The sequence below is a fragment of the Mauremys mutica genome, chromosome 11, assembly GCF_020497125.1.
Source record: "Mauremys mutica isolate MM-2020 ecotype Southern chromosome 11, ASM2049712v1, whole genome shotgun sequence".
Taxonomy (NCBI): Eukaryota; Metazoa; Chordata; order Testudines; family Geoemydidae; genus Mauremys; species Mauremys mutica.
In genome coordinates this window covers 53723128-53749929 of record NC_059082.1, presented here as the reverse complement: position 1 = coordinate 53749929, position 26802 = coordinate 53723128, and the positions used below count along the sequence as shown (strand labels likewise).

At 47.2% G+C, this 26802-nt stretch overlaps 1 protein-coding gene across 4 annotated transcripts in view; it reads right to left on the bottom strand.

The window, feature by feature from the left end:
- Window positions 1–26802, bottom strand: part of SLX4 (SLX4 structure-specific endonuclease subunit) — a 48919-nt gene that overhangs the window by 12505 nt on the left and 9612 nt on the right. For 2 of the 4 annotated variants that reach the window (XM_044980502.1, XM_044980503.1), the window contains exons 2-10: window positions 17413–17542; window positions 15342–16107; window positions 14193–14441; window positions 12268–12445; window positions 10464–10679; window positions 8663–8880; window positions 7057–7370; window positions 4158–4380; window positions 2667–2755 (exon numbers count right to left, since the gene is read on the bottom strand). In XM_044980502.1, coding sequence (XP_044836437.1) covers window positions 2667–2755; window positions 4158–4380; window positions 7057–7370; window positions 8663–8880; window positions 10464–10679; window positions 12268–12445; window positions 14193–14441; window positions 15342–15711 — 1857 coding nt within the window. In that variant the 5' untranslated portion in view covers window positions 15712–16107; window positions 17413–17542. The remainder of the gene's footprint in view (window positions 1–2666; window positions 2756–4157; window positions 4381–7056; window positions 7371–8662; window positions 8881–10463; window positions 10680–12267; window positions 12446–14192; window positions 14442–15341; window positions 16108–17412; window positions 17543–26802) is intronic. The other 2 variants (XM_044980505.1, XM_044980504.1) reach the window with 2 other exon arrangements.

The window sequence follows — 26802 nt, the reverse complement described above, 5'->3', positions numbered from 1 at the left end:
GTGCTTTTCACCAGCATGAAATTCAAAGGAAAATAAAACAGCGTACGGTCCATTTCTCCTTTAGGAGTTTGGAGCTGCCCCAGATAGTCTGATCTTTAAGAGAACTGGATCTATCTAGTCTGATATCCGGCCACCAGACACGACCTAGTCTTTGAAGGAAAGTGAAAATCCTCATCTTGCCAGTTGTACACTGGAGGGGCTTCCCCCATCCAGCTGGGAAGCAGCTTATACTTGAAGCACTGGTCACAGACCTGGTACATTTTTAACCTTCAGCAGCTTGAGGAACTGCCAATGTTATTCCTGTAGACATCTGCGTGAGATGCAGCTCCATTTGGAACACAGCTCTTTAATTTATTTTAGCAGGTTTCTGTATTCTGCAGTGGACTGTGGAAATCAACATTTGATTCTATACAGTACGTCTCATGGGTGGCCGACACTATGTAGTACTGAACTATCAGTGTACATCTGACCAGACTTCCTGGATTTGGTAGATGGGCTGGAGAAGGCTTCATGGGTCTGGGCAGCAATGTGGAGTCATTCTCCAAGGGGAAGACAGGAAGCTAAGGCTGGAAACCAATCAGATGTTTTGCGCTGTCTTATTCTTGGCAAGACGTTCCCTTACAATGCCATTGAACCAAACACACTGGCGCCACGTTCCAGGCAGGGAGCCAAGATCGGCTTTCCTACTGCAGCTAAAATCATGAATGAGGAAAAGGAAAATGAATTCAAGCTAGAAACCTTCTTCTGGCTGTACAGTAGCCTGGGCAAAGTGAGTGGCTGGGTCTCAATCCAGTTCTGAGTGAACAGCTGTTCACATCACAGAATCCAAGCACTGCTCCTGGCAGCTTCAGCAGCAAGGCCAAGTTCTGCAATGTGACACAGAACTGAACTTCCCCATAAAACAGAAAAGGCTCCGGCGTGAGGCACAAAGGCTGAACAGTGTGAAGAAGCCTGTGCTCCTCTATCTTTGCCCTAGTTCTGGTCACATAGAGAACTGAATCTTCAAGGATTTTTTGATCGCCCCAAAGGGTCACAGTCCTGAGACTGGAACTTCTGGAGTTTCTCCAGTGAGAACCTCAGGCTGCAAAGTGGGGCTCCCATATCCCAACAGATTACATGCCAGAGCTTACCACTGACTCCTAAGAGATTGGATTCCTTTCAGAAGTCTCTTAATACTATCAGTCAAAAACAACAGTCTCCATCCTCAAGGATTCAAAATATATCTAGCCTGAAAATTCACAAGGCGCCATGACATGTGCACCAGATAAATAGAGGATAACAAATTTCTACTACATAAAGTGGATGATCTTGATAACAAAGATAAGAATTAGAAACCTCTACAAAATTATACATATACTGCAAGTGTGGGAACTGGAGTATGATTCTGCAGGGCAAGGTCCCTGCATCTGGGGTTAAATGTGATTGATGAAGTATTACAGGCTTGATGGGAGACCCTCTGGGGATGCATACAACATGGCATTGCACTGCTCACCATGTGGGACTGCAGAACCTGGCAGGCTGCAGCTCTCAAAGGACACTTTGACCCATCCAGCTATCTTCTTTGAAATGTATTCACCTATGGACTGAGGGTACCACAGAAAGATTTTCTTGGCGAGTAATAATAGTGCTGAGCTCTTACAAAGTGCTTCTCATCCATAGATCTCCCAGCATTCCATCTCATCTGCAAGCTTCTTATCCCAGATGGCGTGAGTTCAGTGTAAATCAGCCTGACTCTGTAGGAACCCATCTCTTTATTTTTATTTATATAACTAGATGCTGGGCAGACAGGCAGGAAGACATGGTTTCCTGCCCTGAAATGCTTAGAAACTAAGGGCATGTCTATACTACCAGCCAGATTGGCAGGCAGCGATCAATCCAGTGGGGATCCATTTATCGCATCTAGTCTAGACACGATAAATCGACCCCCAAGCGCTCTCCCGTCGACTTCTGTACTCCACCAGGCTGAGAGGCGCAGGCGACGGGGGAACGTCAGCAGTCGACTCACTGCAGTGAAGACACCACGGTGAGTAGATCTTATGGATTCACATAGCTGAAGTTGTGTAACTTAGATAGATTCCCCCCCAGTGTAGACCAGGGCTAAGTGCATTACCTCCTGTACACAAGCCACTTGTCTTTACACAGATCACCTGGGTATTTGCCTAATGTTCTCTTAGTTTAGAGCTTTCCATTTCCCTGTATGATAAGTTCTTCGTCACATACACAGGCCTCTTTGTGGGCATTAATGAGACACTGGGTGTGTTGACATCAGCTGCCTTTTCTGATGATCCCTACCACAGAAGGATGGGACCTCAGGGCACCTCTTCCTTTTCTACAGATAGGGATGGAAGATATTTTGTGTCACTTTCTAAGTATTTCTGCTCTTACATTAATCAATATTCATAGGGGAAAGGGATACCTCAGTGGTTTGAGCATTGGCCTGCTAAACCCAGGGTTGTGAGTTCAGTCCTTGAGGGGGCCATTTGGGGGAACTGGGGTAAAAATCTGGAGATTGGTTCTGCTTTGAGCAGGGGGTTGGACTAGATGACCTCCCGAGGTCCCTTCCAACCCTAATAGTCTATGATTCTATATGCCCCCTTCAACTCCTGAGATACACGGCAATAAAAGTACAAAAAAATAAGGAGAACTAAACAAGGCTCTGCCCTTACTGTGTGAAGGTTGCTGCTCTGGCACATCTTCACCTTGGATGGAGGGACGAAGCCACTAAGTGGAATGTCGCTGGCCACTGATTCTCCTCCTCAAGGAAGAAAATACAAATCGAAACTCAAACACAACCTCTGTACGAGACAAGCTGCAAAGTAAACATTCCTAATGGCACCTGTGCTTTGACAGCTACCCCAAACTTGCGACTCCCCCCACTCACATGTGAACTAATCCTGACATGTCAGCCTCCCTCTCCCTTACTTAACAGTGATCCTCTGGGCTGGGCTGCTGATTTCTGAATCCCATTCAGCTGAGGGCAGCACCCTCCTACCATGGATCCTGAGTGAATCTGAGACTGGGGTTTCAAAGTGTGGTGTGCAGAACAACTCCATGGGGAGTGGCGGAAGAAACCTGAAACTGGTACAATTGCATTAGCATCTATTTAGAGCCTTTCATCTCAGAGGGCTCAAACCAAAATACATATATTCATGAGAATTACTTCAATCACTAGCAAAGTGAAGTCCCCTCCAAAATGGACAATGGCTGCGGTTTAACATGCCCAGCAGCACTACACAACAGGAAGTGAAGAATACTACACCCAATTGAAAAGGCAGAGAGATTGCACAAATTATTAACTGAGTTCTCCTTTATAAGGACACAGGAAATACATAATATGCCCACTCTTGACAAGTGGCCAGATCCTCAGTTTTAAAGGGCCACTGTCAACTTGAAAATCACTTCACCCTCTGAAAATCTGGCACCTGCTGTCGTTCTAAGTAAATCCTTAGGGGACTATAACTGTGAGATTAGAGAGAAATAAATATTCTGTTTTCTGTTTACACAGAGTTCGTACTTTGTGCATTTGGCAACCCTTGTGCATGGTCAGCCTCTCTATTTTGCTGATGGTCAGTTGCAATTCCTGTCTCATCTTCCAGCATGACATTACTATTGTGCTCTGTTTTGGGAGAAGCTTACACACATCGTGGCTTTCCCTGGACTCTGGAAGAGTGTTACCAGTGACCGTCAACAGACATGAACAGGGAGCAAGGAGGGGTGTGCATGGAAAGAAAAGGGGGAAGTGAGCAGGCCTGGGCCAGATATTTTTAGCATTGCTCTTGGATGTGTCCAAAAGACTCTCCTGGGCATCAGCTGAAGAGCAGAAAAATGCTGATAGAGTTTTTAAAGGAACTGTAAAAATAAAATTCAGGACATGCTGTTTAAAAGGGACACTGTCCAAACCGGGATGTATGAAAAATCAGTCAGTTTAAAAAGTGTCAAGTTGACAGTCTCCCAGGCTGGCACTGCTGCAGAACAGTGCCCCATACACAATGCTTGGCACATTCATGATTCTGTGAAAAAAGTGCCACCTACTGAATCACCTTTATTATCTCCTGCAGCCTCTGGTCAAGCCTCTGCTATCCAAGTATTGACCAGGCCCAGTTCTGCTTAGCTGATGTGATTTGATGGGATCAGTTCATAGGGCTGCCAGAACTTACTCAGTTGCTTCACTTCGCTGGTGTGGTCAACGTCAATGTTCCACTGCGTGAGAGTAAGTCCTTCCCCAGCCAGCTCCACCAGGTCCTGCAGAGTCTGAACATCCTTCTGGCTGCAAGATAGAAACTGCTGCTCTCCATCATGGTCTGCATGGGGATCATCAGTAGTTCTGTTTCCAAGCCCCACAGAAGCAGGATCAGGATGATTGCTGCTGGTCTGTAACTGCTGAGATAGTTGTGGTTGGTCAGATCTTGCTGATGGCAAAATAGTCCCTGACTTATGACAGACAGACAGACAGAAAGAACTGGTTCCTGTCTTGTGTGTTCATGCAGCTTGGGAATCACTCAGTGGTTGGACTACACCAGGGGTAGGCAACCTATGGCACGCATGCCGAAGGCGGCACATGAGCTGATTTTCAATGGCACTCACACTGCCTGGGTCCTGGTCTGAGGGGCTCTGACTTTTAATTTAATTTTAAATGAAGCGTCTTAAATATTTAAAAAACCTTATTTACTTTACATACAACAATAGTTTAGTTATATATTATAGACTTCTAGAAAGAGACGTTCTAAAAATGTTAATGTATTACTGGCACGCGAAACCTTAAATTAGAGTGAATAAATGAAGACTCGGCACAGTACTTCAGAAAGGTTGCCGACCCCTGGACTACACCAATGGTTCCCAAACTTTAAAAACCCATGAACCCCTTTCACTGAAATGTCAAGTCTCACGAACCCCCTCCTAAAAATGAATATTTCCAGGGTTTTTCTCCTTTACCTGAGTATAAATTATAAAAAGCAGTGATCTTAGAAATATAAAATTTGTTTTTATGACATGCTTATTACAAATTATTTATGATTAATTATTATGTATCTTTACAATATTTTTATTATATTATGAAAACTCTTCCAAGATCTCACTTTCGTAGCTTGTATCACTTCAAATAAGCCTGTTGTAAGACAAAGCTCCTTTGTTTCATCAAGGAGTATCAGATATGAAACAGCAGGAAGGTATTTAAGAAGCCAACTCAAAGAGTTCCTCCTACACAAGCATTCAGGTCTTGAGCAGTCCAGGCAAACAACGCATGTTACAACAAAGCTTAAACTTGTTCTTCATAATAATTTTTAAAACAATACTAGCTGCCTATTTAATTTTAAAAACAGCAAAAAATATCCACCTCCCTTTCCATTTCATATAAGGAGTCTTGAAGTTTAAATCTCCTCAGTGTGCTAGATATGCTTGCTTTGATCTGCTTCGCTCTTGGAAGTCCAGTGGCTCTAGGCTGCTGGCCCCATGCTGCCTGGGGTCCCTAGGGACAGCTCTGTCCGCCATTGGGGATTCCTCCCCCACCCCCGAGAACCCCCTGTAACATTTTGTGAACCCCCAGGGGTTCACAAACCCCAGTTTGGGAATCACTGGATTACACTCTACTTCACAGTTTTAAAGCCCTAGTGTGATGGTTACAGGGTCTCCAGAACAGTCCCCAGATGCCGTTGCTACCTACTGAGGCAAATCTCCTCAGACGTCTATGGAGATAAGAGAGCTCAAACCACCATTGAAGCAAGCTGACTGCAACGGACAATGTGAGAAGAGGGGTTTCCCTGGGAGTGTATTTGTGTGACAGCAGCTGCCAAGCAGGGAGGATGGACTCTAACAGCTGAACATTTCATTATGGCTGGAGCTCACTGCAACAGCTATGGCTAAAGCAGCCAAGGGTTCCACTCTGAAGGGTCTTTTTGCAGTTACTTATAACTTAGAATTTTTACCTTCTGGGCTGAAATTTTCCAGGTTTGGTCTCTGCTTTAGTTTTTAATGGTGTTTGGGTCCCACCCCCGCATTTCAATAAAAATGGCTCAGCCATTTGAGAGAATGAAAATTATGAGGGAAAAATACACTTCTGCCATTATTTAAAATGGTTTGCAACCTGTTTTTGAACAGCTCTAGTGTTTCATCATTAGAAACTTGAAATCTGGCACACAAGTAGCTCCTAGGTCCTATGCGTGCCTTTGAGTGCCCAACTGAAAATCTACTGGGATTTAACCAAGTTATAAGAGTTTAAACAAGGTACTTGCACATGCACACCACACTTCTTGTTTTAAAAAAGAACTATTCTTCTGGTGTCCATGGATAAGGAAGGAAGCAAAGTGAAATTTTCCCTCTTGGAGGGTAAGTGTGAAAAAAGGCAGAACTCTGAAAGAGTCCTATCTCTGTTTAAACTGAATGAAGTGCAATGAAAGAGGCGGGAGATCTGTGAAAAAAACAGTTTGTGATTGTGTAATTAAAGAGTGTACCATAAAGCATATGCACAAGGGGGCAGAGTTAAGGTTGTACGAGCAACCTCAGATTTGGCAAAGCCTGATGTTCGAATGCTTCACTTTGCAACCTCAATTTACTTGGACCATACTCTTTGTATGGAATACTAACAAATGTCCTCAAAACACAGGTGCAACTTAATTCCTAGCTAGTCAAGTACTGTATATGGACTAGGAAACAGATATAGAAGGTGGTGAGAATGCCAGAGCCAATCAAAGAACCAGGAACTCTCTGGGCTTCAGCAATGCAAAAGGCAAGCATACACCTAAACTGGGGTCAAAATGACTGGGTAAGATTTCCTTATTTAATTACCCTCTATTGCTGCACAGCTTCTTTTTCTGAAATGTAAAAGAAAAAAACTCTAAACAGACCAGCAGGTGCCTTTGCCTTCAGTTCTAAAAGCAGATGTACACAGTCAGACCACATGAGGGCAGTGGTGGAAACCAGAAGGGTAAACACACAGTGCCAATGTGTGTGAAGACTCGGGAGGGCAGCAGGGCCGAAGAGCAAACGTGAAAGCAAGAAGGTGGCAGGGACAAGCCACTGGTGAGAATAAGTAGTAGAGGAAAGAACAGAAGGATTCCTCACCTGCACAGGTTTCCAAGGTAAAATAGGAGGGGTTAATTCCGCTGCATAGAAAGACTCTGGGACACAGGGTCCTGTCAAAGTACTATACTCCCACAAAATGCAGTGCTGGTCTTTGGGCAAAGATAGAAGCCAGGCTGCCTTCCCAGGCTCTTCCTCCAAAATCCTGCTGGCAGGGAGCTGAGGGGTGCTAGGGAACTCCACCTCCTCTGTTAGTAGCATGGCCATCCGACTTTGAATCCGTTTATGGGCTGTCTCTGGATCTTGAAGTAACAATGGAGGTGGTGTGCGGGGGGTGTTCTTACGCCTTTTTTTCTCTATTAAAAAAAAGTATATAATAGAACATACAAGGTGCAGGAGCACAACATGCAAGCTCCTCTAAGAGCTGAAGACAGGTTACCTGAAATGTAGCTTATAGGCCAAACGGGACTCTCAGAGCTCCACAACACCACCTGCAGCTGCCATAATTTTTAATACAGGGAAACAACCCCCTGAAATTACAGCTCCCACTATGCACTGCTCCATGATGAGAGCTGTAAACTTTGAGTTTCACTTTCATCATATGCAATCTCTCTATTTTACTGAAGTTATGGGCATCTCCCAGGTTCATGGCAGGTTGCCAATCCAGCTTTTGGTTGCCTGTCCCTACTACAGGAAAACAGCACAGCACCTTGCAGCAACTATCACTGTCTCTTTGTGACTTCTGATGCCCAACCAACAGTAGGTCCCCAACTCCATGGGGGGAGGGATAACTCAGTGGTTTGAGCATTGGCCTGCTAAACCCAGGGTTGTGAGTTCAATCCTTGAGGGGGCCACTTAGGGATCTGGGGGAAAATCAGTACTTGGTCCTGCTAGTGAAGGCAGGGGGCTGGACTTGACTTGATGACCTTTCAAGGTCCTTTCCAGTTCTAGGAGATTGGTATATCTCCAATTATTACCATTTTTCCACACAACTGCCATTCAGCAATCTCTGTGCCTTACTGGCTCACTTTCGCCACTGCAAGGCTCTTCTGCATTCCCCAATGCAGCTATGAGCTCAGTAACTGGAGCCTTGGTAGGAGGATGCTAAGGAGAATTTGAGCACGCTCCTGAAGAGTATGTTCACCCACCTTACCATTTCACAGCCAACTGGCTCTTTCAAAATCTTTATTGAGTGCTGCATAAGCAAGGCATGCAACAACCACTATCCATTCTCCATCACATGTCCATCACAGCCATTACATGGGGTACAGGTAAGGTTGGGGGAGCAGTGTGATTCAGGTTGGATAATAAGGAGTAATGCAGAGTACATGGCAGTGGAAAAATGGAGTGACCCCTTAGCTGTTCATTTCTTACACTGTACAAAAAAAAAATCTACATTTTCAAAACTCCCAACAACAGAAAGAAAGTGTAAGACTACAAGGGGACTCCACTGACACTCACTGATGACCAGAAATCCTTTTTAACTAAATTTTGTGTAGGAATTATATATTGTGTTAGAAACTGACACGAAATACAGGCAAGGCTGTCATACACACACACACCACTTAGGTTTTAATCCAGGATATACTGTGTTACATTGCTCCTAAAACACTGCCAGCCACTGACACTAAGACACTTCAATATGTACCTGCTCCAGGCTTCCACTTGATTGGCAAAGCACTCTCCAGTTTAATGCTTGTTACTGATTTTGCTTGCTCCTGCCTTATTTGCTCCAGCAGAGATCGTGACATTGCCATGGCAACCAGAAGATCCTCATCTTTGGTCTCCACCTTGGATGTCTTCCGCTTTTTCTTTGACTCTTTCTCTTTGGAGGAGCCTTTTCGCTTTGACCTACTGAGCTGATTGCTGAAATGTAAGAATGCAGCATGACACACAAGTTAACTGCAACTGGATCAGAGATGAGGAGCAGTCCACCCTTCACATCAGCTGTTCTAATCACTTAGGTAGATTCCCATTTCTAGGATAAGGGGAAACCATTCACAGTAAACTACTCCTGAACAGAGGGAAGCATTAATCATTTTAATTAATTCATCAATTTCACTATCTAGCAGGTCAAGAGAAAGGCAGGGAGGACACCACTGAAGCAAAACATAGAAGTGTGTTACACAGTACCAGAAGCTGGCTGTAAGTGCTTCATAGCTGCTGCTGGAATCTTTTGTTTGCAACTCTGCCTTTTCAGTCCCACGTCCTTTAAAACTTGGTGCCGGAGAACAGCAAAAAACAAGTCAATGTGGGGCAAAAAGCCCAAACACCAAACACTGCTCTGCCATTTCCCATGTGGCTGAGGGGACAGGAATCAGCTCCTCCCCAACCCAATGGGACTAATGGACTTTCCACGTATTGAACTTGGTAGTCAGCCAGTGTTTGCTTTACTATATAGACCAGAGGTGGGCAAACTTTTTGGCCTGAGGGCCACATCGGGGTTCCAAAACTGTATGGAGGGCCGGGTAGGGAAGGCTGTGCCTCCCCAAACAGCCTGGCCCCCACCCCCTATCCGTGCCCTCCCACTTCCTGCCCTGACTGCCCCCCTCAGAACCCTCCCCCCATCCAACTCCGCCTGATCCTTGTCCCCTGACCGCCCCCTCCCGGGACCCCACCTGCTCCCTGTCCCCTGACTGCCTCAACCCCTATCCACACCCCCGCCCTCTGACAGGCCCCCTAGGACTCCCACGCCTATCCAACTGCTCCCTGTCCACTGACTGCCCCGCAGGACCCTCTGCCCCTTATCCAACCCCCTGACTCCCCACCCGCTTGCCATGCCGCTCAGAGCACCAGGACTGGCAGCTGCACCGCCCGGCCGGAGCCAGCTACGTTGCCTGGCAGGGGCTCGCAGCTCCGCTGCCCAGAATGCTGGCAGCACGACGAGCTGAGGCTGCAGGGGAGGGAAGACAGCATGGGAGGGGCTGGGGGCTAGCCTCCCTGGCCGGGAGCTCAAGGGCCAGGCAGGATGGTCCCGCGGGCCAGATGTGGCCTGCGGGGCCGTACTTTGCCCACCCTTGATATAGACACTACTTGAGGCCACCAGCTGAGCTAAAAGTCCATTCCACCTAGCCCCCATTCTCAGAATAAATTTTTATACATCCGATTCTTATGTGTATTCCCTCTTCATGTCCAGGTACAAAAAGTTCCTTAGCTCCAATCTGTCTAATAAACTCCAATGGACCATTTAGTTTAATTTTTATAACTACCCAGCTAGTGTAAACACCTCAGCCAAGTCAATGCAAGACTAATCCTTGTTTTGCCCCTCTCTGCTCAGCCATTAGCCCCTCCACCCTATGATCATCTTGGTTGTCCTACTGTGCTCTCTCCAACTGAACTGCAGCTTTCTTCAACTAAGGTGATTCCTCCTCGTTTCAGAGCCCAGACAGTATGTGCGCTTACCCTGGCTCTAACGATGTTACTAACATTGCTGATTTGCTCCAGCTCACCTGAGTGCTACAGGGAGCCCATCACCCAGGGCCAATGCCTGCGATTGCACTGCCTGGAGAAGCAACTGCGGAGGGACCTCCATCTTGACAGCGCAGTGTTTCAAGTGACTGGCTCGGCTTTTTGGCGTATGGAACTGCTTCCCACAGATGGGGCACTCAGGGATCTGTGGGTTGCTGGACGAGGACGCCTGTGATTTCTCCATTTCATCCAGACACCTGCGGGAAAACAGCAGGGTTTGCTCTTAAAAGCATTTTAAACTCTGCTCACACTAACACTTTTAAACCAATTAAAGAAGAACTGGAGTGATCAGCTCTAATGCCTGAAACAACCAAAGTAACATTCCCTAAAGAAGTGTGTGTTACATATTATACACTGTTACCTATCAGCTCTGTGTTCTTGGGGAACCAGGGCACAGTATCCAGCCTGTCTGACTCACAAAAGACCTCCCTCCCGACCCTCCAGCCTCTGCTTGAACCAAAGACGATCAGAAGCAAGCAGGAAGCACTGCATGATGGGGAATCTCTGCTCCAGATGTTAATGAACTCATGCCTGCACACACCCAGCTCAGTAGTTATCAGACAAATTCTAGTAATGAATCCTTTATTGGTATCCAAAATACTGAAGCTGCCTAATTGCACGGTGAGCTCCCTCAAAGGAACACCGTCCATAGCCAGAAATGATCAGTTCCTATTCTCTAGCCTGAACAAAAGAACTTTGGTATGCTCCCTTGAGCCATCAGTTTACCCACAAAGAAATCTAGTGTTCTCTCTTGAACCATTGTTCTTTCCCTACAAAACTCCCTACCCATACTCAAGTAAGTGCTCTGATGCCCAGATTCAAAATCTGCATCAGTTCCATTGGGACTTCATCTTCTCCTGACTGATCATGCTGGGGACTCTGCCTGTCCCCAGCACTCCGGACCCGCAGCTACCACCACCACCTGGGACCCCAATCGATTCAAGCTTCACGGGGTGGTGAGCTCTCTCTCGATACAGCCTTCTGACCCTGACTTGTGTGATCGGTTATAGCTTATCAAACCTGACTTTTCTAATCAACTGTCAGTTAGATTGAATAGTATAACTGCTTTGTTTGTTTGGCTCCCTTTGTATAGTTATTACCTGGCAACAAATAACCTTCATGGTTAAGCTGGTTGCTTCTCTCTCTCTCTCCCCCTCCCCACTGCCCTTCGTGGGTGTTTTTTGGCTTTCCCATTCGCTCTGCAGCAATGCTCCTCGTACCTAAGCTAAAGATCCCTGCAGCACCCAAAAATCCTGTGGGGTTTGCTCATCAAGTGGGTTACTGCCAGAACAACTGTAACTTGAAAGTGGGGACAGGGACGTGCTGACCCTGGGAGGTATGAGGGTGGCAGCTTGGAAGTGCTGCTCGACCAGCCCGCTCAGGCATACTCTACTCTGGTGCGGTGCCCATGGCATATGAGGGTGACAGCTTGGAGATGCTATTCGACCCAGCCTGCTGAGTCCAAGGGCCTATGAGGGCGACAGCTTGGAAGCGCTGTAGGACGAAGACTACTTTGTGGGCTGGGACTGGCAGCACTCAAACTTGGATTGTCAAACACATGCTTTCATAGATCATCACTTACTTACTAGCTGTGCTGTCTTCATTAACGCACCCCACTGAGGCTTATGCTGGGAGAGTAGCAGAAAACTCGGCCTCACCACACACTCCAGGGAGAGCCACGGAACAAAGAATTCCCCCACAACAGGTTATATTTACTTTTACCTTTCCTACTGTAGCTAGGATGGCTGAGTCTTTAGTCTAGGCTGGGGAGAAAAGGCAATTCACCTGTTAACATGCTGCTCCCGTCGTGTTGCATTCATGGCTGAGAGGTCCTTCTGACAGATCTGACAAAAAAATAAGCCTGCCTCTTCCAGACTTCCAGGTACTTTTTCTTTGAGCTCCTGCTGGAGGGCCACGACCAGAGCAACATCTGGCTCTTTCCCAGGCAGATCCGGAGTAGTCACTAGAGTGAAGGAAAGATCTTCTCAAAGATAGCACTAAGCATTTTTATAAAAGGCTTGAACCTGTTATATTCAGTTATTATTTTATTGAACTGGATACTTAAAAATAAAATGTGAACCTTCTCTAGAACCTTTCATTCTAAAGGGTCTCGAAGTGCATTGCAAACTATACACACAGCATCACTGAAATGCAGCCACTTCTGGGGTGGACAGTGGCAATCAGCACACCACCATACAATACAGGAGAGATGAGCAGTGGTGCAAGTAGGGAGGTCCGGTCCGGTCTGCAAGTAAGATATTTATACCTGGTACACTGTATCAGAAAGGCAGAGAAGGAGCAGAAAGTAGGGCAGCTCCTCTGGTGTGGCTGTACCATCCCCGCCTGTAACACCACCCTGTTCCACGCACTTTTGTCTAGCGTCTCCTGTCTGGGATCTGTAGGCTGCCCTGCTAGAGGGCAGGGCTGGGGTGGTACCGGTACAGCCGCGCCGGAGGACCTGCCAGCGTGAGGCCCACGCTCTGCTCCTTTCGCCATTGCGGTTCCCAGGAGAGCCCTGAACTGCAGGGCTCTCTCAGGAAGGTCAGCCACAAAAGAAGCAGAACGTGCAGCTCCTCTGGCATAGCTGTACCACCCCCAGCCCTTCCACGTAGCTACAGGCCTGTGTCTCCTGTCCGGGGTCTGTATAGCAGCCCCGCTAGAGGACAGGGCTGAGGGCATACAGCCGCACCAGAGGAGCTGCCAGCATGGGGCCGCCAGGGCTCCTTTTGCTGCTGCGGTTCCCAGGACTGCCCAGTAGTTTAGGGCTCTCCTGGGAACAGCAGCGGTGAAAAGAGCAGAACCTCATGCCAGCAGCTCCTCTGGCATGGCTGTACTGCTCCTAGCCTCACCCCCCAGCCTTGTCCTCCAACAGGGCTGCTGTAAAGACCCCAGAGAGGCTCAGGAGGAGCTGCTGGCAGGGGGCTGCAAGGTGGCCCCACGTTCTGCTCCTTTCAGTGCTGTGGTTCTGGAGAGCTCTGCAGTTCAGAAGTCTGCAGCGCAGCAGGAGGAAGACAGAGTCATGAATCATGGGGAGGAGAGGAGAGAGGGAGAGCCTGGGGCCCTGGGCTGGGGGTGGGTCATGTGGAGAGGTCATATGTCCCCCTATTTAGCTGGTGCAACGTACTGGTAAGAAATGAATTCTATTTGCACCACTGGAGGAGACGGGGAACTTTGGCTAGGGTCACGAGTGCAAACCATGGCTCTTATATAAAGGCCAAGGAGATTTTTAATGTCCACACAGAGCCAAGATGATCTTAGCTTTTAAAGATTCAGTTTATCTACAATGATACTGACCTCCTTGAAAAAGTGCTTAGAGATCTACTGATGAAAGCGCTATATAAGAGTTAGCTATTATAATTATTGTTACACTGGAAGGACGAAAGAGTGAACTGACCCTGCTGGGATTGAACCGGTGCTTCCAAGAAATCTATTTCAAACAGGATGCTTAGATCACCATCCCCTCCAGGATCTAAAAGCCTGTTACAGACATTAACTAAGCCACACAACAGCCCTGTGAGGCAGGTATTGTTAGCCTCATTTTACAGATGAGGAAAGTGAGACACACAAGGGATTAAGGGATTTATCCAAGGCCACACAATGAGCCAGTGGCAGAGCTAGGAATGGAATCCTGAAGCTGACTCCCAGTCTGGCACTCTAAGCACTAGACAGCACTCCTTGTATACTTAGGATAGCTTGCAAGAGACATATACCATTCCCTCGCTGGTTCTTCTCCAGGATCACCTCAGGGATGTTTCCATCTGTTACTGTCTCTGGCAAGCTGCTGCCCCGGGAGTGTTTCATCTGTTTTGGTTCCACTCTCTTAAACTGCTGCATCCTCTCCAGCACCAGCTCTGCTACCCGCAGCCTGGTTCCTGAGATCTGGAGCGTCTTTGCAGGGGATGAGGTGGAGGTTGCTGGTTCTGCAGCAACAGCAAAGGATGATCTGCGCTTGTCACTGCCTGGTGGGGAAAAAAGCACAGTCCTAGTAACTGTCCCATCTAGGGCTTTGCAAATCTGCATCAAACACCCAGCTAACAGTCCAGATGAGAGAGTTTCAGAGAAGCCTCCTCCTACAGCAACCTGAGCCATTCTTGATTTTGGAGTATGCTGATTCTGAGTGGACTGGATGCACAATTTGCTTAGCTAGTGAGTTTCACCCCAAAATAATAATCACACTAGCTCTTCTACAGCACTTATCATCAGTAGATCTCAAAGTGCTTTACAAAGGAGGTCAGTGTCATCAACCTCATTTTACCGATGGGGAAACTGAGGCACTGAGTAGTGACATGTCTGGCCCCAGGCCATACAGCAGGTCAGTTGCAGAGCCGGGAATAGGACCCAGATCTCCTGAATTCCAGTCCATGCACTATCCATTGGGCCACACCAACTCCCAACCAGCACTCTAGGATCTGACTTCCAACCTCTACCAATAATGGGGCCTGAGAGATGCTGAGCAGTAGGAGTGAAGGGTTTCTGGAGAGGAGAAATAGGGAGGAGCAGGCAGAAAGAGTTGCCAGGGCAATACCTCACTGCAGCCGTGGCTGCTTTGGGGAACCCTCCCTTCTCTGTGCTTCACCTGACCGAGGGAGACCTCTTCTATCTGACTGCACTGTTGAAGAACAGTTACTAGGGACAGTCAAAGGTGTCAGTCTAATGAGTTGAATATTGTCTAATAATGCACTGTCTAATGGTATGGGTGAGCAAAATGCACCCCCTGTGCCATCCTAACTGCCTGGTACCCCATTCTGGGTGAAGTTTAGAAAAGTTCCACTGAACGTGAGAGTCCTTCCAGCCCCAGGCTTTTTTCCCGTTAGAAATATTTCAGAGTGAGGGAAGGAGTCAGAGGTTAGAGATATTACCTGCCAGGCTGTTCTTATTACACTTTGGTGCCATAGCATCCAACTGAATGGCAGAAGGAGGGTCTCCATTTTCATCTCCCAGTGGAGGCCCATCATTTCCACAGGCTGTAGCTTCACCTTCTGGTTCATGCCCCAATGCCTGCTCATTGGGGTCCATGCACCCTGCCCAGCCCACTCTCTTTCCAACAGAGGAGGCATGCTGGCTTTTGCTCTTAGCAGTTGACTTATTCTTTTTTAATTTGCTTTTTGTTGCAGTGCTCCTTGTCCCACTCTGAACCTTCCTCCCTCCCTCGGCATCTCCAGCCTTTTTCTTGACCCTGCTCAATAGGTTAGCACAGAGTTCTTTAAAATCATTGTCCAGCTCATCCATCAGCCACCACCCTCAAGACACTCAGCTTGGCTTCAGTGCGATGGAGCGTGTGGGAGTATTGGATTGGGACAGCAGGGTCAGCGCAGCTCTGCCTCCTTTGATGACCTAGTCCTCATTGTGCCTTCCACCATCCCGGAGATCTGCACGCTCTGGATTCCAACAAGATCAACAGTGGGCACCTTTCTGGCTGGTCCAATATTTCACTCTCTATATTTACAGCTTAGCCATTAAGTCTAGTACAATCTTCAAGGAGTCCGTTTGATATCATTCATATTTAGGGGACTTCCTTGCTCTTTGATGGGTTCGACAGCAGATGGACAATGCACTCTGTTTAGAGGATGCCCCAGGATCTTCATGGTGTGCTAGAAGGCTTTGCGAGGAGCTTTATCATAGCATCTAAACAAAAGAGAGAAACAAGAGTGTAAATGAAGGATGGTCTGTATAGGCATATTCTGGAATAGGATGGAGCTTTGAGGATCAGTGCAGGAAAATCCTGACTAGATAAGGCACATAATTGACACAAAGTATTATCCATCACTGAACTACCAACAGACACAGGGCGTGTTAGGAGGTGAGACACAAGCATTTCAAAGTAGGTTCCTGACATTAGGCATAACTATCACATACACAGAAGCATGTTTCCTAATTTATGAATAGGCTGGAGCTCAGGACTTAAGAGTGACTTTTTTTTTAAATAATAGGTTCTGGAAGTGAGTGTCAGGGAATAGTGTATGGGGAGACTTTGGCAAACCAGTAAAGTGCCTGAAACCACTATGGCTTATTGTTAAAGGCAGCTTAGTCAGCAAGCTGTAAATTGGCCATTCAGCAGTTTCAGATTAACCAAGGCAGGAGGGGAGGGCGTTTGGGGTGCCACAGAAAGGGCAGCTTGACCCTGCGTCCTTCCTGATAAGAACTGTGTTGAAGTTGCTGACACATGCATTTTAAAAGAGCAGGATGTGTCTCAGGAATGTCTATTGGGGTCTCAAGGCTGCAAACTCTGGAAAAACCCACACCTGGTTAATCAGTAATCAGAAAGAGCCTCTTGCTTGCCCATTGGAACTGCTTGCTTAACAAGTTTTCTTTAAGGGACATGTCATTCTATTACTAATGTATAAATAAGGGGGGGAAAGCTTGAGATAGTTGGGTTCATTTGGGGACTCTTTTTGGACTCTCCCTCTGGATATATCTTGTGGTCCCCACCGGCAGACAGAAGATTTGGCCACCGGAAGCCTGCTGCTCTGTCACTCGAGAGCCACACTCAGCTTTGGTAATTATCAAGGGTTGGGGGTGTTTTACTAATCTGTTGCGGACGTGTATAAGTGCTTGAGACCAAGTAAAGTATAGCTTTAAGTGAAAGCACTCTTGTGTTGTCCTGTTTGTGCCAGCCATCTATCGGTTGGACGGCCGTGTCTCCCCTGATTTATTTCCTGATACCACCTCGCATAGAGTAAAAGTTACCAAGAGCTTTGGGTTGAAAGAAGACCGGGTAACAGTGGAACTAAAACCACACACACACTTCAGATTGAACACCTATGCCATCATAGTGTGAAATTCAGTTTTTTGTCAGAACACCTTTTAATAGGATGGCCTGACACGTATAAGGCTTTTTCTGCTCCTGGTCTGTGTTTGGGAGCAACTCAACTACACATAGTCAAGCCCACATCCCTTCCCTTCTCACTTCCTCTGTACACAGATACTTACTGCTGCCTGATCACTTTCAGTGTTTGCTGCTATCATTGCTGGTAAACACTGCCTTGCAGGGCCTGAGGAAGGACACTCAGCAAACCAGGACACTCGCCACTCTACACAAAGTTCCATCAAAGTACAGAGACTAAACAATCAGAGAACAAAAATATCAACAAATATGTTGTTTTTGTGGATACAGACTAACATGGCTACCCCTCTGATACTTAAAAAGTATCTTTAATCTCTCTGAGTTATAGTAAACATAACACACTACTTAGGGGTTACCTGCATAGACATGTCCAGATGGAAATTGATCAAACACCAAGTGATATTACAACTAGATCTCTATTCTTAGACTGCCTTCTTCCTAGTCCCAGAATTTGGTATGGTCATGACTCATTTACAAGAGGTTATATATTGCTCCCAATTCCTATTGCTTTCAGTCCTGAAACTGAGCGTTTCACTTGGAATGGCAGCAGTCGCTGTTCAGTTTCTCCAGCAAAACTCTAGGCACCAGAAGAGTCAAAATGCAGGAAAAACACAAGATGGATTGTTTTTTTCAAATGGCTTGGCTTCAGACACACAAGGCGAAGGAATGCTGGTTACACACTTTATGGGTCAGCCTCTCCTATAAGCAATGACAAATGCTAATGGATATTTTTCTTTCAACATAGTCTCCCAAACCTGTAGAGACTTTGCTGTGAATCTTGGAGTCATTTCTTATTAGAGTGAAACAGATTTTTTTTTTGTAGCTAGTTCATACATTTATTTTCCTGGACAGAGTACTGAGGCAATTATCCCTACAAACTGACCACGTTCTTCTAAGCAGAAGACAGCATAGAGAGAGAAACTGAATCTTCAGCCTCTGAGGCCTTGTCTACACTACAAGACTATTTCGAATCAACTTAGTTCGAATTTGTGGATTCGACCTTATGAAGTCGAATTTGTGTATCCATACTAAATACACTAATTCGAATTTCTGAGTCCACATTCACGGGGCCAGCGTCGACTTTGGAAGCGGTGCACTGTGGGAAGCTATCCCACAGTTCCCGCACTCCCCGCTGCCCATTGGAATGCTGGGTAGAGCTCGCAATGCCTGCTGGGGGAAAAATGTGTCGAGGGTGGTTTTGGGTAACTGTCATCATTCAACCGTCACTCACAAACGCCCTCCCTCCCTGAAAGCGCCGGCGGGAAATCTGTTCGCGCACTTTTCTGGTCGGTTACAGCGCGGACGCCACAGCACTGCGAGCATGGAGCCCGCTGCGATCATCGCTGCACTTATGGCCGTTGTCAACTCCTCGCACCTTATCGTCCACCTGTGCAACAGTCAGCTACTGAGAAATCGGGCGAGGAGGCTCCGGCAGCGCGGTGAGGAGAGTGGCGCAGACCTCTCACAAAGCAGGGTACGCCGGGCAGTGGAGATCATGGTGGCAATGGGTCAAGTTCATGGTGTGGAACGGCGATTCTGGGCCCGGGAAACAAGCACGGACTGGTGGGACCGCATAGTGCTGCAGGTCTGGGATGACACAGAGTGGCTGCGAAACTTCAGGATGCGTAAGGGCACTTTCCTTGAACTCTGTGACTTGCTGGCCCCTGCCCTGAAGCGCCAGGACACCCGGATGCGAGCAGCCCTGAGTGTGCAGAAGCGAGTGGCCATAGCCCTCTGGAAACTTGCCACGCCAGACAGCTACCGGTCAGTAGCGAACCACTTTGGCGTGGGCAAATCTACCGTGGGGGTTGCTGTGATGCAAGTAGCCCACGCAATCGTTGAGCAACTGCTCTCAAAGGTAGTGAACCTGGGAAACGTTCAGGTCATCATAGACGGCTTCGCCGCGATGGGATTCCCAAACTGCGGTGGGGCTATAGATGGGACTCACATCCCTATCCTGGCACCGGCCCACCAGGCCAGCGAGTACATTAACCGAAAGGGCTACTTTTCCATGGTGCTGCAAGGACTAGTGGACCATAGGGGACGTTTTACCAACATCAACGTCGGGTGGGCGGGCAAGGTTCATGACGCGCGTGTGTTCAGGAGCTCTGGTCTCTTTAGACTCCTCCAGGCAGGTACTTTCTTCCCGGACCACAAAATAACGGTTGGGGATGTGCAGATGCCTACAGTGATCCTCGGGGACCCAGCCTACCCGCTAATGCCCTGGCTCATGAAGCCCTATACAGGCGCCCTGGACAGTGAGAAGGAACTCTTCAACTACCGGCTAAGCAAGTGCAGAATGGTGGTGGAGTGTGCTTTCGGACGTCTCAAGGGGAGATGGCGGAGCTTACTCACTCGCTCGGACATCAGCGAAAAGAATATCCCCGTAGTTATTGCTGCTTGCTGTGTGCTGCACAATCTGTGTGAGAGCAAGGGCGAGGCCTTTTTGTCCGGATGGGAGGTTGAGGCAAATCGCCTGGCTGCAGTTTACGCTCAGCCAGACACCCGTGCCGAGAGAATATCCCAGCGGGAAGCGCTCTGTATCCGGGAGGCTTTGAAAGCAAGTTTCCTCGGAGATCAGGGTAACCTATGACTCTCCACTTGCTTTCAAGAGAAACTGACCCTGGGCCTGTGTCAGTTTGTGTCGATTTGGATCTGCGGCTACATGCCTTGTTCTCCAAGTTTCCCCCACTTCCAAAGCACGTTTTTAAGCAAAGTAATTGTTACACTCATTATTAATAAATCTTTCTTTTACTTTGCATTTCTGTTCTGGTGTTGAGACATGGACGCATACTGTGCTGGGCACGGTGTGCACTGACGTACAGACCGCTTCCTCCATAGAGGACTGACATCCTCCTGCTCCTACATAGGTCTCTGGGGTGGGGGACGGATGACAGTGGTTCTGCATGAAGGGGAGGGTTTGCAGGAAGGGGCGAGTGGTGCCTTCTTTGCATAGGGGTTTGGATGACGGCAGTGGGCTGCGGGTTTCTGCGTGGGAAGGGGTGATGGGTGTGGGAGAAGGGTGACTATCTGTCCGTGGATGAGGGCTCTGGTTGGGGCTCAGGGCAGCGGATAGGCTCGTGGATCCGTTGCAAGTGCATCGTAAGGGCAGCCTGCCTTCACAGTAATGGCGTGACAGGCGCTAGGACCCTGGACAATTATACACATTACGAAATGAACAGGGGCAGCATACACAACACAGAATGACCCTGGTGCCTACTGACTGCAGTGTGTGTGTGCCCCGCAGTTGATCCTTTCCCCAAGTCTGTACCCTGGTACTGTAGGCTATACCGTGCAAGTATGAAACCCCTGTCCACCCCATACACCGAAAAATCCTCTGACAGGAAAGACATGACGGAAACAGTGATTAACAGCAAACAGCTTTTATTAATCTAATAAACAGTGGGGGGATGAACCTTGGATTTGGGACTGGCTGAGCCTATAAGGGAAGCACTTCTACAAATTTCTAACGTGAGAAGTGCGGGGTACACGGCCGCTCTGCTCTGGTTCAGTGACAGTTCTCACGTCCTCTACCACCCCTCCGTCTTGTACTTTTGGGTGAGGGGGGGCCAGGACTTCTTGGCTGGTGAGGGCGATTGCAGAGACACTGCAGGGGGGCCCTGTCCTCCAGCCTGTGGTCCTGCAGGACATCAACAAGGCGACGAAGCGTGTCCGTTTGTTCCTTCATGAGACCAAGTAGCGTTTGGGTGGTCTGCTGGTCTTCCTGCCGCCACCTATCCTCACGTTCCATGAGTGTGCGATGCTGCTCACATAGGGTCTCCCTCCAGTGTTTCTGCTCTGCAGCCTCTGCTCGGGAGCAGACCATCAGTTCAGCGAACATGTCGTCCCTAGTCTTCTTCTTTCGCCGTCTAATCATTGCCAGTCTCTGCGAGGGGGATGCCTGGGCAGTCCGGGAAGGACCCGAAGCTGTGTGATGGGGAAAGTTAGTGATTTCCTTGTACAGATACATTTTCGCGAACAGTGAACACCGTCTAGTCAATTTCCATGAAGAAGACCGTACCGGACAACAAGTGTCACGTGGTCTCCAGAGAAGCACAACATTTTGGCCTACGCTCTGATTGGCTGCGCCATTGCACAGGAGAGCGGAGAAGTCGGGAGAGAGAGCAGAATCCCTCTAGCAGAGAGTCCTGGTAAGCCTTACAGTACATTATGCTTATCAGTTAACGGATAGCTGTGCCGTCGTGCTAACGGCAATCTGGAAATCAGATACTATGACCCTTTTGCAGCCACTCCCGACACTGCAGGGGAAAGATCAATGTATGCTTTTCCTGTGTGGCCTACAGCACGTGGCTGCTAAGCGCGGGGCTTTGTTATGCAAAGTATAAGTAAACCATTAAGAACAGTAACTATTCGCTAATTGCCCTAATTAGATGCAGCACTTCAGTAACGAGATTACCCTGAGGCGTGTCTCTCGAGTGCAGAAAGAAAGGATGTTAAGGGAAGCACTTCACCGACCGGGACCCTACGCGGCCATGCTGGTAGAGGCGATGGTTCCCCTGTATCTGAGGATGTCGTGGCGTGGAAGAGTGAGCTTCACCGGAGGACCAAATAGGGCACCTCTTCCTCGAAACCTCCTGCGGAGGGTATTTGAGGAACTGTTTGAAGCATTTGTGGAATTGTCCATGGAGGACTATTGTTCCATCCCAATCTGTGTAGACCTACTGTTCGTTTAGTTTCCCTTTAAAAAGTTTTAGATATAGTATTTATAGATAGAATTTATATTTTTGGTATACATGTTTTCGAGCAAATAAATATTTTCTTGTTTATACGACTTACCGCCTGATCCTTCCCCTGACTCTGAGTCCGGGTTCACGGCCGGTGAGGGTTGGTAGGGGATCTCTGTGAGGGTGAGGAACAGATCCTGGCTGTCAGGGAAAGCGGCATTGTGTTCGCTGTCGCCTGCGCCTTCCTCCACGGACCCTTCGTCGTCTTGCCCATCGGCGAACATCGAGTAGGAACTGTCCTGGCTCACTATGCCATCCACTGAGTCCACGGTCAGTGGTGGGACAGTGGTGGCAGACCCACCGAGAATGGCATGCAGTGCCTCGTAGAAGCGGCATGTCTGGGGCTGTGCTCCGGAGCGTCCGTTTGCCGCTCTGACTTTTTGATAGCCTTGCCTCAGGTCCTTGACTTTCACGCGGCACTGCATCGCATCCCGGCTGTATCCTTTCTGTGTCATGGCTTGGGAGACCTTCTCGAAGGTCTTTGCATTACGCTTGTTGGAGCGCAGCTCCGACAGCACAGACTCCTCGCCCCACACAGCGATCAGATCCTGGACTTCCCGGTCTGTCCATGCTGGGGATCTCTTTCTATTCTTGCATTGGGCTGACTCCTCTGCTGGAGAGCTCTGCATCGTTGCAGGTGCTGCGGAGCTCGCCCCGATGTCCAGCCAGGACGTCAGATTCAAAGTGCCCAGACAGGAAAATGAATTCAAATTTTCCCGGGTCATTTCCTGTGTGGCTGGTCAGAGAATCCAAGCTCCGACTGCTGTCCAGAGCGTCAACAGAGTGGTGCACTGTGGGATAGCTCCCGGAGCTACTAAGTTCGATTTGCATCCACACCTAGCCTAATTCGAGCTAGCCATGTCGAATTTAGCGTTACTCCACCTGTCGGGGTGGAGTACCAAATTCGAACTAAGGAGCCCCCTAGTTCGAATTAAATGGCTTCCTGGTGTGGACGGTTGAGCGATTAGTTCGAATTAACGCTGCTAAATTCGATTTAAGATCCTAGTGTAGACCAGGCCTGAGTTTCTATACAGTCCTCACAGACAAACTAGTGGTGTCACACTACTTAATGGTGACTTCCAAATACTGTCCTTTGAAACAAATCCAGCACTTCTTTGTTTACTATATGTGCTCAATGCCTCAAGTAGGTTAGGTGAGATGGGCAAAGCACAAAACTGACATAGAACTTACTTTTTATATTCCTTCTTTTTCAGGTATCAAAGTCTGGATTTGCAGGCGCTTGGTCATGCACTGTGCTGACAGTATCACATGAAACTTGGGGCTTGTCTTCACAAGAACACACAAGAAAATTAATCCAAATTAAACTAAAGGTGTGAATTTAAAGTGGATTAATTAAACCACATTAAATCCCTGCGTGTTTTTTGATTCACTTCCAAAGTGAATTAAGATAAATAAAATTAATGCTGCTTTAAATCTGAATAAGAGTGTCCACATAGGGGTCCAATGCAGTTTAACTAATCCACTTTTAAAAAATAATTCAGATTAACTTTCCTGAGTTTTCCCATGTAGACAAGCCCTTAGAAATCCTTGGACATTGGCTTAAAAGGGAAGGGAGTATTGCTTCTTCACAACACTTCATGGGTTTGTAAAGTGCTTCTTTTAAATTTCATATGCTCTTCCCCTATGGGATCAAAAAATCTTTCTAAGCCACCCAAACGAGCAAAATAAAATAAAAACAACAGCACTTAAACCACCTAAATGCCAACTCTATGATCCAGGTGGGGCCTGTGACTGATCTCCCATCACTAGGCTAGTGCATGCTGGGATGTCACACAAAATGGGACCAATACAAATGGATGTTGGGACCTGGAAAAATAGGGGGGGAAAGGTAAGAGTTAATTATGTTGAGTGCCTCTCTTACCTAGGCTATTTGACAGACAGGGAACTCTAAATCATAGAATGTCAGGGTTGGAAGGGACCTCAGGAGGTCATCTAGTCTAACCCTCTGTTCAAAGCAGGACCAATCCTGACAGATTTTTGCCTCAGATCCCCAAATGGCCCTCTTAAGGACTGAACTCACAACCCTGGGTTTAGCAGGCCAATGCTCAAACCACCGAGCGATCCCTCCCCACAAGGTGCTAGATTTTTCAAGGAATTTGCCATCTCCTTTAAATAGTGTAAATTATTTAAAATTGACTGTGAGATCAACTATAAGGGTCTCAGGGATTGCAAGGTTCAGCTGCCTTGGGCTCTCTTTTTTCCAAGTAGTGAAGTACTCTACGGAAATGATGACTACAAAAATAAAGTGAACCATGAGCCCTTCTCAAGAGGGAAAGCATGAAAAAGTGAGTGAGCAAATCTACTGGAAAAGAAAGAAAACTAAGCACCACAAAAAATTATTATTATTAATAAAAATACTTTATTTCTCTAGTTACTCCTGAAATAGATGACTTCTTGTCTCATTGGAACATAGCAATTGTGACATTGGATCTAGTCCAGTATTCTGTCTCCAGGCACTTCAAAGGATGGTACATGAAACCATGCAGTAGGCAGACGTGGAATAATCTGCACCCCACATTAAATCTCATCCTAATCCCTAATGATTACCTTAAACCCAGAACCATGAAATTTAATATCCCTTCCAAAATGTGTTAGCAGTAATAACAACTCTGAATATTCTTGTTTTCTATATAATATCCAATCCCTCTTTGAATCTTGCTAAATTTTTGGACTCGCTGACATCCTGTGGGAATGAGTTCCCCAGTTTAAATAGCTGCTGTGTGAAAAAGTATTTCTTTTTATCAGTTCTGACTTCACCAGGTTTTAATTTAAAACCCTGTAAGGTGTTGAAGTAGGGTGGTCACCAACAGTGTTCTGTCTATTTTTTCTACACGAGTGCGGAATGAATTTTTTTATGTGCACCAATATGGAGGTGATGTGTAGTGGGGGTGGGGCCGAGGGGCTCGGAGTGTTGGAGGGGGCTCGGGGCTGGGGCAGAGGTGCAGGGGTGTGAGGCCTCTGGCTGGAGGTGTGGGCTCTGAGGTGAGGCCAGGGATGAGGGGCTCAGGCTGGGGCGTGGGCTCTGGGATGGGGCTGGGGGCTAAGGGTTCAGGGCTGGGGCAGAAGGTTGGGGTGGGGGCTGAGGACTCTCGCTGGGGTGAGGGCTCTGGGGTGGGGCTGGGGATGAGGGACTTGGGGTACAAGCTGTCCCAGGGCCACAGTGGGGAGAGAGGACTCCCCCCAGGTCTCTTTCCCCACAGCACCTCCCCCTGCCCAGGTGCTGCATCTCCCCTGGCTGTGGCAGGTCGGGGCTGAGTTGGGGCCAGGGAAGGGGCACCCTGGCCCCAGCAGATTCAGGCTGAGGCTGGTTCAGGCTGAGGGAGGGGCGCTCCTACCCCGGCTGTTCTGGGCAGAGGCTGGGTTCGGGCCGGGGGAGGGGTGTCCCTCCCCTGGCAGGTCCCAGCCAGGCAGATTCCCTGAGCGCCTGCGTGGCACTTAATAGGCTGCTGTGCGGCTGTGCAGCTGTGCAGCTTACAGGGAACTTAGGTCACCAACACATTCACAGAATACCTAGTATTCTGGTACTGGTGCATGAGATCACGTCAGTGGGGGCTGAGCGGCACTCTATTCAAAATTGCTTACTCTACATGTGATACTGGACAAAGGTTTTATATTAGTACCAGACAGGGAACAAAACACAAAAACATAAAACCAGAAGCTTAAAATCAGACAAATGGCCTGTCTATGTCCAAGTAGTTTACATTTTCCCCTCCTATGTGCCTGTCTGGTCCTGACTAACCTACATAGAATCACAGAATAATGCTCTGTCATCTGGAAAATCTTATTACCTCACTGCTCACCTCTCTGTCTGGATCATTAATATACATACACCGGACCTAGTACTGAACCCTGAGTCCCACTGTTAACTTTTTGCCATGATGAAAATTGACTATTTATTTCTACTCTTTGTATCCTGTCTTCTAGTCAGTATCTGATCTATGACAATTCTTTGCTTCTCACACCGTAACTACTTAACTTCACAGTGGATTGATTTAAATCAAAGTAATCTGAACCACCAATTTTAATCAGTATTTAAATCAGCAATCAGGAAACCTTGATTTAACTAATTGATTTTTAATCTTGTTTTGCTTTTGCACTTCTTAGTTATTTTCCTAAAGAAAGGTTGATTCTCACTGGTTGGTGACCATTATCGCATGTTGATTTGCAACTAAAGATAGCCTCTACACTAAATTTGGTCCTTCTTTTTGATAACCAGGAGGATACACTATATCTATACACATTTATTTAAATTATACAGCTCAACTCACATTTATTCAGATTCTTAGCTTTTATATTTCCTATTATGTTAGAAAATGGTGAAAGATGGATTTCTTACTTACTAGAGGATTAATTTTTTACTTGTTATTTGTGTCAAGTTCTATTTGGATGGCAATTGAAATTCAATTAAAAATGCACCAAAACAGCATTTAAAAAAAGAATGAATAAAATAATTTAAAATATGCTAGACACATAAGGAAAAAAATTATCATAACATATTTTGCATTTAAAATTAACTGATTTACTAAGCAAAACAAGTATTATCTGTAGTTAGTGAACTGAACTGATTGTTTCTAGTCACTCAGTCCATCAAGATTTTAGAACTAGTAGAGCTGGTCCTCTCCCACCTAGTTTTTGCTCATAGGTTGGAAGAGGAAAATAAGCTTTCCTGCTTTTTCAACTCCCATTCAGTTCTCAATTTTGAATGAATTA